The sequence below is a fragment of the Oxyura jamaicensis genome, chromosome 19 (assembly GCF_011077185.1).
Source record: "Oxyura jamaicensis isolate SHBP4307 breed ruddy duck chromosome 19, BPBGC_Ojam_1.0, whole genome shotgun sequence".
In the NCBI taxonomy this organism is placed as follows: domain Eukaryota; kingdom Metazoa; phylum Chordata; class Aves; order Anseriformes; family Anatidae; genus Oxyura; species Oxyura jamaicensis.
Genome location: NC_048911.1, coordinates 3373594 through 3389594, shown reverse-complemented (window position 1 = coordinate 3389594; position 16001 = coordinate 3373594). Strand labels below are relative to the sequence as shown.

The 16001-nt window shown below is 42.5% G+C and overlaps 1 protein-coding gene across 2 annotated transcripts in view; it reads left to right on the top strand.

Moving 5' to 3' along the window:
* SPNS2 (sphingolipid transporter 2) overlaps window positions 1-16001 on the top strand; it is a 132408-nt gene that overhangs the window by 67150 nt on the left and 49257 nt on the right. For both annotated transcript variants that reach the window (XR_004755367.1, XM_035343310.1), the window contains exon 4: window positions 15814-15965. Coding sequence is in view for 1 of the 2 variants with exons in the window: in XM_035343310.1 (XP_035199201.1) it covers window positions 15814-15965 (152 nt within the window). In the remaining variant the exon portion in view is untranslated. The remainder of the gene's footprint in view (window positions 1-15813; window positions 15966-16001) is intronic.

Genomic DNA, 16001 nt, shown 5'->3' with positions numbered 1-16001 from the left:
TGGAATGCTCCTGGACAAAGGCTCTTGGTTGCCTCTGGTGTATTTTGCCAGCCCTTAATGTGGCACTGGAGCCCTACAGATGAGCAGCAGCTATTGACATTTGGATTTCTGCATGCTTGCCCTTTTTCTTGACTGCTCTGGAAAATATTGTCCCTGAGGCAGAGATTTGAGTGGGTCATACACTACGGTAGTGTTGCTGTTTTGACCACCAGCAGTGTCAACAGTGAAATTGCCAAGTGCTGCTGTTGCTGCTTTGTGCATAGTGCTGGTATTGTACCCTGCTGCTCTGCCTGGTAGCTGTAGCCCAGTCCTGCTTTGCCTCTACTCTGTTAAGACGAGCCGTGATGATCTGCACATCCCTTCCTTCCCCCCAGCTGTCAGAGCTCCCCCCTCACCATGGCAGAGCTGCTGTGGGATGGCTCACTGGGTCCCAGGTGAGGGAGGATGCTGTGCTGAAGTTGGGTGGAGGAAAAGGAGAGGATAAGGGCTCTCATCACTGCTCTGCACAAAGCCTCCACTGCAGAACCACGTTCTTTAGGGACAGAGTCTGCATCACTTTCCCTCTCCCTTACACCTGAGAGCACTCGTATTATCTTGCATGATCTCATCTGGATTATGTGAGGGGGATTGGAGGAAAAGAGTAATTCATTTTTTTATTCTTTCAATAAAGAAGCATTTCCTGGGCTGGTGTTCAGGTGTGCTGGGCATCTGTCAAGTCTGCTAGTGTCTTCAGCACAGCTGATACCAAATACTGTATGGGAAACTGTCTCCATGTAAAAGCAAATCTTCTCGTGCACAGACAAGCGTAATGATCTGAACTCTTGAATCGTGGATCCTCATTGTTCCCTCAGATTTTGCTGACCTAGGACAGAAGAGATGGGAGAAGATTTATATAGATGCAGTAGTTGCGGCTTGCTGAGATAAAGTGAGTGTAGAATTACCAAACTACCACTGCGTGTTTGTCCCTGACTGCTTTATACTCCTACCCTGTCCCTTTCTACCTGTCCCTCTTGCAAAGGAAATCATAAATGAAAACCAGGTTAGGGGGTTCTCAGAGCATCAGCCCCAAAAAGACCATCAGTGAAAGAAGGAGGCTTTTCCTAGGTGTTACCAGAAATGTTGAGTGGTGTATTTTCAGCTTGGAGGTTTTTTTTCCCCTTTCCAGTATTTGTATCTATGTATCTGTAAAGCATTTGGGAAGAGTTATTGAAAACCCAGCTGGTGATGGCTGCCAGGAGAGAGTCAGTATAGCTCCAAGGCTTATTCATAGGATGGAAAAAAGGAACTTGAAGAAACTATCATAATGAATATCTCTACCATACGTAGCGTTTCCAGTCTGCGGTGGGTCTGGAACAGGGCTGGCTGTGCTCTCACCTCCAGGACCTGAGAGCAAGCAAGGTTACAGCCCCAAGTCTCAGCTCCCCAGAGGTTGGGGCAGTCAGACACCACCCTTTGCTATGTATTTTGGGGTTATTAAGTCTGAAATAGTGCAAAATCTGAATCAAATGCTGTGGATGCTGAAATAAGAAGGGATGCTTCTGTCGTTCATGTTGTAACTCACCTGAACTGATGCATCCTGTTGCCAGTTCAATAAAGCAAAGGCAGCAATTTGCACGGAAATGTCAGAACTGCTCCTCAGAGCTCAGGCATTTTCTGGAGCAGGTGGACAGAGGTTTGTGCTGGGAGAGAATCCAGAAATAGGCTTGAGGCTAAATCCTAATTTGCCTTAGGTCTCTGCGAGGGCTCCCTGTAATTGCCTTTTTCAGAGAGCCATTGGTTATCTAGGGTATTGGAAGATGTTTAAATCATTATCATTGGGTCTGTGACTGGGCTTCTGATTCAGCTCATCCTTTGGAAGTCTGTGGGAGCCTTTTCTGTGTCCTTGTGGGAATTGAGTCAGACCCTACATCTTTTTAATCAATACGCTTGCATTTGGTGCTGTTTCATTGGATCAGGAAGATGCCTAGAGACACCAGCTGGGGACTGTGGTGCAGGCATGAAAGATCTTCACAGGCTGAAGACCTTTACAGCTTTGTCCCATTGTTACGACAAAACCTGAATTTACAGTCTCTCGGTTGGAGAGGAGGAAGAGTGAGCTGCTGTGCCTGTTAATGGATGGTTTGGAGGCAATGCCTGCTTGTAACTTCCATCCTGCCTGTCTTGCTTTTATTGTGCCTGAGCAGGAAATCTCACCTGAACCAGTTATTTGCTGAGGAAGCAGAGGGAGGAGGGGTTATTTATTCCACTGCCAGGCTGTGTGTGTCTTGGAAGCATTCCTTCTTGTCTTGTCTGTTAAAATGTATACTTGTCATATTGCAGCAGAGACCTCACACCAGAGCATGCTGATGGACCACAAAAAGGTTGTCTTATTGCTTCAACACTGTCTTATTGGAAGTCTCTAAAATGCTTTAGCATTGTGCTTTATAAGTAATTATTACAGCATCTGAAGGTCAACCACATTCAGAACATCCCCAGATTGGAAGAAAAGGAAAACGTTCCTTAAATAGACTGAGATTGAACCAGTTGGGAAAAAAAATAGTGCTGCATGTGAGCTTCCAAGCAGACCTTGAAATATAGAGTAAGGAATTACAAAACGTTGTACCACTTTGACGTGGTCCTTGCAGTGGCGGCTATGACCCGAGGAACACAAACCACTCCTGATGCAGTGTTCCCCCATCGCACGCTGTGCTCATGTACTGGGGAAGTCTGCTTGGGTCAAACAAGTTCAGGAGGCAAAGCAGTCTGGATGGCACCGGGTGATCCTGTTCCTTTGGAAGTAAGCTTCCCAGATAACTGTGTAGTGAGGGTATTGGATTATGTCCCCTCCTGCTTCACTGGGTCGCTCAAATATAGCTCTGGAGAGACGTTGCTGTTTGTCTGAGGATGTAAGCTGCCGTGCGCTTAGCTTGGATGGAAGTGAGGCAGTTTATGGCTGGTGTTCTTGAAGCTTATGACTTGGAAAGAAGCATGATGCTTCAGGAGAGTTTGATTAATGATGCCTGACAGACAAAGAAAATAAACAATTAATTCAACCCAGTTTAAGGCTCATTAGGGGGCCTGGAAACAAAGCTAGTCTTTTAGCGGAGCCTTGGTGGGGCTTGGAAGTCAGGCATATTGTCCTGAAAAGCAGGATGCAGGAGAGAGGGAAAGTGTTATTCAGCTGCTTTGGCTTGTGTTCAGATGCAAAAGGGTGGATTTGGGCCTTTTTTTTTGGTTGAGGTCTTAGTTGCCTACTAACAGAAAAGCATCGGTCACACTGTAGGAAGTGTAAGTGATTCTTCAGGAGCCCACACACTCTGTGGCCTCCTGGGTCGTGCATAAGGGCTGAGAAAAGGACTATTGTGCTCCGAGTAATGTGCGAATAGTGTGAAGATGGGAAGTGTCTTATGGTACCGGGTGCTAAATCAGTCTTTTGAAGTGCTCGCATTGCTTTTTAAATGCATACAGTTCGCATGGTACACAAAACACTGGATTTGCAATTCGGATAACAATGAATTAGAGTACTAATCTCAGCCCCGTGTAATGGGTTTGGAGCTGGAAATTCCTGGGAATGATGCTGATCATCATGTCTGAACATGATGGGCACGGCCTCATGAGAAGATAGTGACATAACAAATGCATTTAACATAGTTAAATGGGATTGCCATTTTGTCAAATCAGCTGGCTTTTGAGAATGAAATGAAGCTACAGCATGACAAAGCCTTGCCAATTTATAGCGCTCCAAGAAGCATGTAACAACTTTTTAAAGAAGATCATGAATAAGAAGCTGGGTAGGAGGAATTGGTAAATGCATCAGCTTCTCTCTGGAAATCTGATGCTAAAAGTGAGACATCACTCAGATGTAAGCCAGGCATATCGGAAGGTCGGCCTTTCTCACAGTGCTTGGGTGCTCCTGGATCCTGGCTGAGTCAGCAGGCCAGAGAAGTGTGAGAACAGAAAGCAAGAAATAAAATTCTCTTTAGAGTCTGGAATGATTCCAATGTTTTTTTCAGCAACGTTGCCTACAAGATCTGCCGTGCTGGTGTACTTAAGCCTATATTGTGTACAAAGGAAAATATGCTAAGAATCAGTGAAACAACCAGGGTAGGTAAAGATGCTGGGGCTGTAGCTTTCTTTGAGGTAGTTTCATTTAAACCTTGAGTTATTCCATTACAGTGTATCCTTTATTGACTATCAGAAATCATTCTACCCTTGAAAATACACATATTTAGTACAAAACTTTCATGCCTGGGTGTCCCAGTCAGTTGGCTGATGCTTTTTTTGAAGGGTGCTGAGAAATCATAGTTTCTGCAGTTGTCTCAGGGAGAGGAACATGGGGTTCTGCTCTCCAAGAACCTGTTGGATTTGACTAAATTTCAATTTAAAAATTGATCCAAACCAAAGCAAAGCATGATTGAGCCAGGACAGCCCATCGGGTTAATGTGGTTAGATCTGCTAAGTTTCTATAGGCATCAAAGAAGGTGGAGATGTTGTTAGCGTGTTCCACTGCCTGTAATTTTTTATTCTGAAAAATCTGCTATTTGTTTACAGCCGGGTTGCCTGGATTCAGTCTCTGCTCATGACTCATCCCGTGGCTGGAACACGACAGCCTGTTGCTGCCTGTGAATACTCTTCAGTGTTGTGTATTCCAGGTGATATGCCAGCTACTGTTACCTGAAAATTTGTCTGTCAAGAGCCTTGCGTGGTTTCCACAGTTGCAAAACTTTGCTGTGGTTCTCCCAGTCTTTGTGATTACGTTATGGTTGTCCTGGTACATCCTGGTAAGGGAATGGTGATAACGGCTAATGCTGGAGATATTCGTTTCAAGTGCCACTAAGTGTGTCCCGCATGACAGATTTGGAACAAAAAACAACAGTTTGTTTCCGACCCAGAACTGCTAAGGTTGCTCAGGGGAGCACTTTTGGAAGATACATTCTGGCCAAACTGTGTGTAATGGCGCTGTAACACGGATAAATGACCACTATTTCAGCCATCTGAAATGTTACAGGCTCCTTTTTTGTCTGACACCAGATCCACAAGGATGAAAAGAAGTGCTTTAACTCAGTGTCCTAGCAAGCACTGGCAACATGGGGCACTTTATGATCCCTGTGATTTATTTGAAAACATCAACCTTTTCCTTGAAGGTGTGTTCTATAAGCAGCTGTGCATGTAGCACTCCACCGGACGGTGTTCTGGTGAATAAGCAAGCTGCTCTGTTACATTCCTTCCAGTTACACTCCAGACCCCCATCTTTAATGACCAATATTAATGACCAAGACTAAATCAAGAAGAACGTAAGTCCCAACATTTGAATGTCATGTAATGTTTTTTACCAAGATAGGTCAATCTGATGAAAAGCCCTTCAATTAGTAAGCTGAAATCCAGCTTTGTCTTAACTGAGGCTTTTGTCCTGACCTGGTGGTGATGCTTCATCACCCAGTATCTTGTAATTACATTACTTAATTAGAGAATGGAAATTAGGCTTACTCTTTTTTCCCTTTTCTTTTTTCCTACCTCAATATGACTGGAAAGTAATAGAAAAGTCTCTCGGGACTGCCACAGGTTTGAAGAGAGGGCAGTGATGGGAGGCTGCATTTCAGAGGAGCTAAGAAAATCTTGGCCCTGATTTCTGTATGTGTGGAGCACACAGCGGCTCCCTGCTGGCTCTGGGAAGCGCCATGGGAGTCTTGCTACTTTCAGGGTATTTTTGTTTTTGTTTTTGTTTTTGTTTTCTCCAGAGTGCTTAATGAGGTGCTTCACTTTAGAGCCTACCCGTAGGTATCCAGTTGTTAAACACTTTAGTTGCTGATTGAAGTGCATGAGAAGTGAAAAAGTAGCATCTTATAGTTTTTACTGGTTAATCTTACATACTAAATGATAATATAAATCTCATAAGAGCAGTTTAATCAGCCAGCATCTCATGTAGATTTCCAAATAAAACTCTCCTCATTCAATTAAGAGTGCCTGAACAGGCCACCTGGGAGAACTAAAGCCATTAACAAATACTAGAGACAATCAAAGGAAAGGTGAGTGGACTTTGCTTCATCTCCCTTGCTAAATTTTACCTATAAATATGTATTTAGTTCTCTTTCTTCTTGCTGTAGTCTCTCTTGTACTCCTTGGGGGGCTCTGAATACCAGATGAATTTTCCCAGAAGGAAATTGTTCAAAGGTGAGGAGCTTAGAGCTAAGAGTTGGTAGGCCACTGAATGCATCCAAAATGAGCTGAAGTTTTGAAGTGTTTGTTGTGGTGTAGTTGGATGCTATAGAAGAATCAGATTTGCTTTAGAAACTGTAGTGTAAATCCATCCTAATTCAAAGGGTTATAAATTAACACTTGAGTAAATGACTGAACAAGTGTGGTGAGGTTTCAGTAACTCAGCAGCTTGCATCTTGGTATGATTTACTGGTCTTGGTATGGTTTACTGGTCTCACCTGTAACATGCTTGTAACCTCCAGCCACCATATAATAAGCATGTGTGAATCAAATGAGCATATTCTCTAATACATTCATTTGCTGTGCCTATCTGTGTGGAGAAGCAGGGTAGATACTTGAAGGAAGGCTGAGAGCATTTTCACTTCAGTGTTTACCCTGAAAGTAACCTGCTCTGGAGAATTCAGGGGAAGACCTTTGGGTACGATAGGCATCCTTCATTGGACACGAGTATTTAAACTTGTACACTTCCTGTGCCAAGAATTCAGGGAAACCAAGTGAAGAAAAGCCTGCTTGGGGTGAAGGCAACAGAGACACAGTAGATAAGATGGTGTCTGCCCTATGGATGTGAGAATTTGAACAGCTTACCTTTGCTAAGGTGGCATCCTTCCTCCAGAACTGTGCTCCTACCCCTAGAGAGCCTGTAGTGATGTTTCAGAAAAGCTAACTTGTTGCTCAGTTATTACTGTTCACTGTCCAGTATGCCATGTAATGGGTCACATCCTTCACTTCAAACCAGGTCAACTGCTTGGTCAAGCTCTGATGTGTGCAGGGGTACTTGGGCTTTCAGGCTCAGACATTCAACCACTGGAGGGTTCTTCTCGCAGTAAGCTTGGCTGAAGGAGATGTTGTTCAGGGAGGCAGTGGAAAGCCCCAAGAACCATTTTGGCATGAACCTGAGCCAGTGTATACTCTTGACATCAAGTGTGTTTGGAAGGACCTAGAGGACCTTTATTTCTGTACCTAAAATCTGCTTTACAAAGCTTTGAATAGCCTTCATCCTCTGGAAAGCAGCTTTGCAAATTCTTGCTGTCTTTTCCATGTCATCAAACAATACTGAAGAATGCGTAGCTCCCCGGGGAGGCTCAGACTCAGCCCGCTGTGTTGCTTTACTTTCAGAGCTTTTTATCAAAGACTTGATCCAACCCAGAGCTGCAGTGAGAAATGCTGAATAGGATGTGAAGCACAGGCAATCGTGCATTAATGAGGACAGGGCTGTATGGCCTCCCAGTTCTTTCTTGTTGAGGTCTGCAGCTGGAGAGAGTGTAAGGCCAAATGTTCTTGTAAGCCTTTCCAAGATGTCATCTGGCCTCAGATATGGAGAAGAAAAGGTTCAGGGGGCTCCTATCAATGTGCGTCAATACCTTATAGGGGGCAGTAAGGGTGGAGCCAGACCCTTCTCAATGATGCCCAGTGGAAAGATGAGGCAATAGGCATGAGCTGAAATAAGAAAATTCAATTTAAAGATAAAAATAGACATTTTTACTGTGAAGATGGTAAAGTACTGTAACAGGTTGTCCAGAGAGGCTGTACCTTCTCCATCCTTGCAGATATGCAAGACAATACTGAGCTACCTGTTGTGGTTGAACCCACTTTGAGCAGGGGACATGGACTAGGTGATCTGCAGAGGTTCCTTCCTTCCAACCTCAACCATACTTTGATTCTGTGATGTGCAGGTAAAGGAGAAGAATAGTGTGAAAATGATGAGGAAAGATGGACTTGACTTCAAGAGTTCAATTTGAAAGGAGGCAATCGTAGAACTTAAATCCAATACAAGGTACAGAAAATTGTGTTGTGTGCAGCAGTGACTTACAAGGCAGCTGTGGTTATGAAGAGGTGGGGAGTGAATAGTGGTTATGTGTAAGAGATATGAACTACTAGGGGAAAAAAGAGGGGTCCAAGCCCACTTGCTTCTCTGCAGTGGACCAAACGGCAAAAGAGCCAGCACCTGCAGTGAATCTCCCCAAGCTTCCCTGCCAGCACCACTCATGGAAAAAAGTCATGGCAGAGGTGAGAAGAGTTGTTTATAGCTATCCAGACAGATAACTGTACTATGAACCTCTAAGTGCACGTGTTTCTCTCTATTAAGAAATATTAAAATAATAGATAACTGAGTGCTAGCAGCTCACACCATTACATCAGAGCTGATATTTCATCAGCCTGTTGCCAACCAGGCTCCACACAAGCATGCACCATGGCTAGGCCATTTCTATGCCACACAGATTAAACATACGCAGCTCCTTTCAGTTGTGGGAAATCCTGAAAACAATGCTTACTCAACCTATTAAAGCAGAAGGAAAATACCTACCAACAAAACATCTAGTGAAAAGTTTTGCTCCCATGGTTTTATATATTTTGTTTTCTCTGATGGCAATCTTCATGATTGACTAGTTAGGAATACTTGTAGATGAAGGCAGATATTTGTCTTCCCTTGTTCTTGCACAAAGATCTCCCTGACAGTAAGAAACCAAATGGCCAAAATTTGGCATGAATATTCAGTTGCTTAAAAGTCTAGGCTGCACTTGACAGAAAGACGTGTTCTTCAGGACTGGCACAAATGCTGAATATATATCCCCTCTCTAGCTTTTCATGTTTGATTCTGTTTTAATTGAAGGACAGTTAGGACCATTCACACATGACAAGGTAAGAGGTAGGATTTTGTGGTCTGTATCTAGATGTGACACACCATTGCTATCCAGTGTGTGGACCCAGGGCTTGTATCCAACATGGTAAGCTAATGCCTTTGTTACATGTATTCAAAATGTATAAAGCTTTGGGAGTGCACAGAGCTGGGAGATGTATTTAGGCTTATCTATTCTGCTGGAACCTGTGTCATCCTCCTGAGACACAGAATGGAATTTAAAACATCAACATCACCATTTAATGTCAACTTGTCTTTCGTGACATGTGAATGTTCCTGTTTGACTTGGAAACTTTCAGGTTCTTAAAGGTGACTCCATCATTGCTGGGAAGACTAAAAGAAATGGAGTATTTGGTGTCTAAACAAATATGTCACCTGCATTTGTAATTTCATTCCATTGCTCAGCTCTTCTAGCTCAGCTAATGAGCTGAAATTTAAACTGTGAGTTTAGAGGAGCCAATGCTCTTAGTCACAATACCGATACTCAGAAGCATATTTCTGTTTTGGTTTGCATCATGATTAATGGCACAGCTTTGTGTACCTGTGGTAAAGGGTGTGGTGTGTCATCTTTAACCACTTAGATCCCTGCAAAATGCTGATAGGGCTAGGAAAACTTAATGAAATGCAACAAATGGTGTTTGTGTGACCAGGGCAAATGTTTGCATGTAAATGCAGCTGTCTGTCAAAAGGGACCACAGTTGTCCAGCCCTTGGTCAGCTGACTTCTGAAGAATATCAGATATACTATATCATATATATATATATATATATATATATATATATACACATGTATCAGATATATCAATTATCTGTCTTCAGTTGGTCTAACTGATCACTTGGGACTGCTGTGGTATGCTGGATATTGTCAGTGCAACACCCTGCCAGCCACAGAAATGCAAGAGTGTAACTTCAGTATAGTTCAACGGAGTTTCCTCTTGAAACTCACAGAAATTAAATCAATCCTGATGCTTTCTCCTTAGTTTCCACACATCGATTCTAGACTCTGTGTAGCAGTCCTACTGGCATGGTGGCATGGATTGCTTTCTCTATGCATGTCTTCTTTCCAAGGATACAAACCCTTGTTTGTTGCATAATGTTTATATAAAATAAAAAAGAATATACTGCAAGCCTAAGTAGTTCAAATGTGGAATTCCATTGTCCTGAGCCTTCTTTTAGAAAAGTTAAATGTAGAATCTGTAGGAGGTTAACTCAATATCCTTGTAATGAGAAGGGTGCAGATGCAGTTGCTGGAGCTGTATAACAGAGCTGTCTTTTAGATGAGCAACATTGGTTCAAAACATAGCTTGCACTGGTGCTGTGCACTCATACTAGTAATTTGCACTAGGTTGGCTGCATCTGTGTGATTTTGCCAGTCCATGTGGCCCTAATCTAAATGAAGCATGCATTGAGCTTGTTTTAGAGACCCTTACAAGCTACTTCACATACAAATGCAAATACTTAATAACTAAAGCTTAAGGATCATGTGATTCTTTAGACAGTAAATCTGGTGGTTCAGAGTTGTACACATATTTGGCAGCTTATAGGTTTATCACTTACAGCTAATCTTTTAGAGAACTGTGGCTTAATTCCTTTTGTTAACTAATTAAAAAAGAGAAAGAAGTTAAAGCTGCAATTAGACCTATTAAGACTTGTATTACTCACTCAATGGTCTGTGCAACTAGGATAAATGTATAATTAGGAGGTTTGTCCAAACATGATTAAAGCTAGTCATGTGTCTTAGGCCATCAAATATTGATGTGTGCATGATATTGAGAGTAAAGCCAATATGAAAACGTGAGTATAAACCATGTCATACTTTTCAGAGAAAATATATGATCTCTCTTTTGGCATATTATAAATATTTAATGCAAATCATGAAAGCCTTTTTTAGATGAAAATCCTGGAAGGACCATGTCTGGCCTATAGCTCCTTGTGGGCTAGTATCATTGGCAGCAGTAGTTAGACCAGGTCCATCTGACCCCATCAGCTATTGCTGTTGTTGTGTACAGCTTGCTGATAATTTAAGAAATCTAGAAGTTACCAGGCAGTGCATCTCTATTGGAACCATAAACCATAGAATATCTTGAGATGGAAGGGATCCACAAAGATCATCGAGTCCAACTCCTGGCTCCACACAAGACCACCCAAAAAATCAGACCCGATGACCCCTATGTGTGAGAGCCTTGTCCAAATGCTCCTTGAACTCTGACAAGCTCACTACTGTGACCACTTTCCTGGGCAGCTTGTCCCGTGTCTGAGCACCTCTGGGTGCAGAACCTTTCCCTAACACCCAGCCCGACCCTCCCCTGTCCCAGCTCCATGCCGTTCCCTCGGGTCCAGTCGCTGTCCCCAGAGCAGAGCTCAGCGCCTGCCCCTCCGCTCCCCTCGTGAGGGAGCTGCAGGCCGCCATGAGGCCTCCCCTCGGCCTGTTCTGCTCTGGGCTGAGCAGTCTGAGTGACTTCATCTGCTCCTCATGCATTATGCCCTCTAGACCCTTCACCATCTTTGTTGCCCTCCTTTGGACATTCTCTAATATCCTTCTTACATCATTTTCATATTGTGCCCAAAACCGCATGCAGTGCTTGAGGTGAGGCTGCACTAGCTCAGTAATCAGCTGATTCCCTGAGGCATAAGGATTTGTATCCCTTCACAAACTTGTATCTGTTTTGGGAGATCAGGTTTCTTTTTTGTTTGGGTTTGCTAGTCTTCAAATTACAAAGTAGTAAATTCTTTAGCTTAGAGCTAGGGCATGTTTTTCCTTCCATACAGTTAAGAGATGGGAAGAAGGGCAGGTCCACTGACCTTATCTACCTCAGATAAAAGTGCGTGAGGGCTTTCTCTGTGCACTAGTTTCTGGTCTCTCTTGAAGGGAGATTCCCAGGAAGACTGTGGCAGTTTGGGATCTCTGTCAGCCACCATTCTTTCCATATTTTGGTGGTTTTGTTTGTTTGTTTGTTTTGTATTCTGGAATCTTCCCTCTGTTGCATCTTAATGGCCCATTTGTGGCACATGCAAGTTGGCAAAAGAGACTCCAGCACCTCTGCATCCTAAATTGCCCCCAGAGCTCATAGCAGTTGCATGGTATGGATCAAGTGTCCCGACCACAACCCCTCTCCATGCTAGACCTGGTGCCTAGGAGCCCTGCCGCAGCATGGCTGTGACTGTGATAATCTCTGCAGCACTTTCTTCTGACGTGCAGGCAGGGAAGTGTAGTCCTGCCATACAGCTCTTTCAAAGAAAACCATTGCATCTTTACAAACCAGGAGATGTTGGCAGCTCTCAAGGAGATGCAGACATCTCTGACATGACTGTTAGTGAAAATGAAAGGCATAAATAAATTGTTTGCTGTAATAACTCTGTTTCAAAAACCTTTAGTTGCTAGTGCTGACCCAGAGAAAAAGACACTGAAGTCTTGAAGCTGCTGGTCTTAACCTGCAGAAATGGAATAAGCTCAGGTGCTGAAAGCTTACCAAGTCTTTTTCAATTTTCCTGCCAGAGTGAGAAGTATTTGCTCAGATGAACAAATTACAGAACAGCTCCAAAGCAATGCAGAAAATAATAAGTTTCTTAATATATACCAATTTCTGCTTGGGGAACAGTGAAATTCATTTACCGGTTCCCTCTCTTAGCTGCTTGTGCTGCTCTAAGGGCAGATAATGTAGAGAAGAATTTGTCTGGTGTCAGCCCTTTTTGTCTCACTAAATTGCCGAGAGTTCTGGGGTAGGCAAAGATGATAAAGTACTTGGGGGAAAATGTAGTGTCGAGGAAATGGTAGAAGTGTCCTGCTCTGGCTATGGAGGAGAACAGAGCTTCCTGTGTATGAGTAGTATCTGTCATTCCCATTTGTTTATGTCGGTTGTAATATTCACATACAAAGAGAGAGAAAAACATGTGCGTATGGGTGTATGTGTATATAAATACACACATAAAGTGGCAGTTGTCTACATTGCATACGCAGTGGTTTTGGGATTCATTTCTAAGTGGTTTGTGGTATATCCATGGTCCAAATGAGTAGCAGCATAAGAATCTTGGAGTTATTTTGTTGTTTGTATTTTTTTTTCTATGTGAAAAATGAAAAGACTAGGCCTCTCTCTGAGAGGACTGTTTTATTATCTTGGGGAGAGGTACCCAGCTGTCCCTGTTCAGAGGTGACAAAACATGTTTCTCTAACTGTTATTAGAGATGGAAGATTTAAGGCTCTAGCTTACTGAAACTAATTACTGCCTTTTTTTTTTTTTTTGTATAGGTACCAAGAGAAAGTGTGCTAGCAAAAATCCAGAGATCTTTCAGAAAGATTAGAACAGGCATTGGCTTTGCAATTTTACAGAGCTCTAAAACAAGGCACAAGATGATAAATTATAATTCCCTGGCATTGTTTTAGATTTTTAATGTTGTGCCTTGTCATTACACCTAAATAGCTGTATTATCCATAGTCCTGAATATATCATCTCAGAATGGAAATAACATTTATGTCTTTCTGTACATTTTGTTTTTATAAGATTGCTTACACTACCATCTGAGTCAGAATGTCATGATGTAAATTTGGATACCTTTTCTTCAGAGAATATAGTTAAAATAGTAAGTAGATATTTGCAGTGTGTAAGCAAGGGATAAGCCAGAGAGGAGGAATCAAGGAGGAAGTGCGGGAGAAGAACAAGTATGTTACTTGTTGCAGATGATTTCATTGTATGAGGACTCTGATTCAATAGTATTGGTGGAACCAAGTCACTCTTTACCACAATTAGAATTTTTCCCACAATTTTTCTGCTTTAAGCAGTGTTTGACAGGAAGCTTTTAACAACATTATTTGGAGGAAATCCCTGTCCAGTGCAATCAGGGAGTGATTCCTGCCTGGTAAGCACAAACCTGGGGCACTTTTATGTAGGTATTTCAAATTTGAGGAACATTCAGTGCCTTTGCAAATCTGTCATTCTACAGGTATAACAATCACATACTCATTCCAAGTCTGACAGATGACTGTTTTGCCTATCACACTCTCTGTGATCCAAGACTTAACCTCTTAGGAAACCAAAATCAGCCTCCAGTTCCCCCTGCTTTCTAATTCTGCGTGACTAAGTCATTCAGTATGTTATAAATACTGTTGCTCATTCCAAATACATTGGGTACCTGTGCACCAATCATTGTCAGGATACTTCTGTAGTAATGTGGAGTGGTTTAGCATTGGGCAACTGGCATAAATTAAAAACTTGAGTCACAGTATTGCCCTTTCTGCATACACCCACACGTCTCTGTTACGTATGTGCCGCTTATGGGAGTTAGATGAATGACAGCAGCACCGCAAACGCCCTCCCAGCAAACAAGGAACTTGTACACACTCAGAAAATAGGTATCGATGCAAGATTTACGTCAAAATAAGAGGAAGTGAAGCGTGCACAAAAGTATTTGTTTTATGTGGCTACAGGAATTTTAAAGAAATATTTTTCAGCTAGGGGATTGCGGTACAGAAGACAATGGAAATATGCCGGTGGTAAATTTTTGTCTGCTTTATGACTGAGACGTGTGTCTTGATGTTTGCATGGCATTTTCCATCTTTGTGAATGAAAGACCTGTATTCTGGCTTAGGTTTTGCTGCAGGGCATGAAATCAGTCATTTTCCTGCAACTCTCCTGTAATTGCTTGTTATTCTTAAAGTACTTTCATGTTTAAGGACATATCACATTCCCTGCTGTTCTTCACAAATGATCTATAGAATAATAACAGTAAACTTAGGATCTGTAGAGGCTACATGTGTAGAAAAAGGTTCCCCTGCACATACAATTTTCTGCAATTGAGTGGTGTTTAATTGCTGCACCTGCAATTACTTCTGGGTGTAGCTCAGGTTGCTTAGATGTCTAAGAACATCGTGCTGATGTATCAGGCATTTTGGCATCAAAGAACTGTGCCTTATGCCTTCACACAGCAGCACCCAGAAAACGGCAAGTGTACCAAAAACGGTTGGCTTGAAAATCGGGTCCTTGTACTTTACAAAAATGTTGGCTGAAACAGGGTAACAGGCCATGAAGAAAATTCTATTAGATGCATAATTCCTTTTCATCCACTTCAGGTGGTGTCGTGCTGAATGTGAAGTCACTCTCCTTGTTCTGTTCGGTTACCATTTACTTGGAAGGGCACATCATTCTTTGGGCAGCTTAATGCTTTTGTAACCTGCTCAGTTGCCTTGTGTGGCTCTGAATCTTTCATCTGGTGGTAATACTTGCTGAGCACGCGGATGTTTATGCGTTCAGGTGGCTCACAGTAAAGCTCAAGTCTTATCTCTTCATAACTCTGTGCATCTCAGCTCAGATTGTAACCTGAGGTTTCTCAGAAGTGTTCAGCTTTGGCTTAGTCTGTCTGTCTGCTGCAAGGGGAAGATTTATGCTTTTTTCAAGGAAAGCGGAGAGGTCGGTGCTTAGCACCTTTGGAAATCCTCCCTTATGCAATATCTTCTAATCATGGAGAAAATCAAGAGTTTGGGAGATTGCGGGTTCAACTCCTGCACAGCTTTGAAGAGCCTCCAGAGTTTCACCAGTCTTAACTCATCCCTTGGCATGCCGGGGAGGCTGTGGTTGCGCTCGGCAGGTATTACTTTCCCTGGATCCCAGAAGCAGTATTTGTTATACTCAGCCACCTCCCAAAATCTTCCTCTGTCAGTGCACTGTTGCTGGCAATTAGGTTTAACATGCTGAAAATAAATCGAGGGTCTTGCTGTCAGAATATCATCTTGAGTGCGATATGGTAACCACGTATTATTGCTACTTTTCTTTCATGCCTATAAATCTTCACAAAAAAATATATGGTCCCTTTTATCCCCAGCAAGAGATACATAAAAAGAATCTGAGGTTTTAAAAAATAAATGCATACGTTATCACTTTCCATTCACATGTGTTTATATTTCCCTAGTTGGGCAGCTTTTACTGTTGTCCATCCTGAATTCAAAAATATAAAAGGAGGCTTGCTAAGGTGTTTTATTTCTTTTCTCAGTATTTCTGGCTTCTTGTGCTCTCACGAGGTTTGGTTGGCATCGGTGAAGCAAGTTACTCCACTATTGCTCCAACCATCATCGGAGACCTTTTCACCAAAAACACAAGGACCCTTATGCTGTCTGTTTTCTACTTTGCAATTCCTCTTGGCAGGTAAGTAACATAATGCTTTTTTCATCTGTTTTTGGC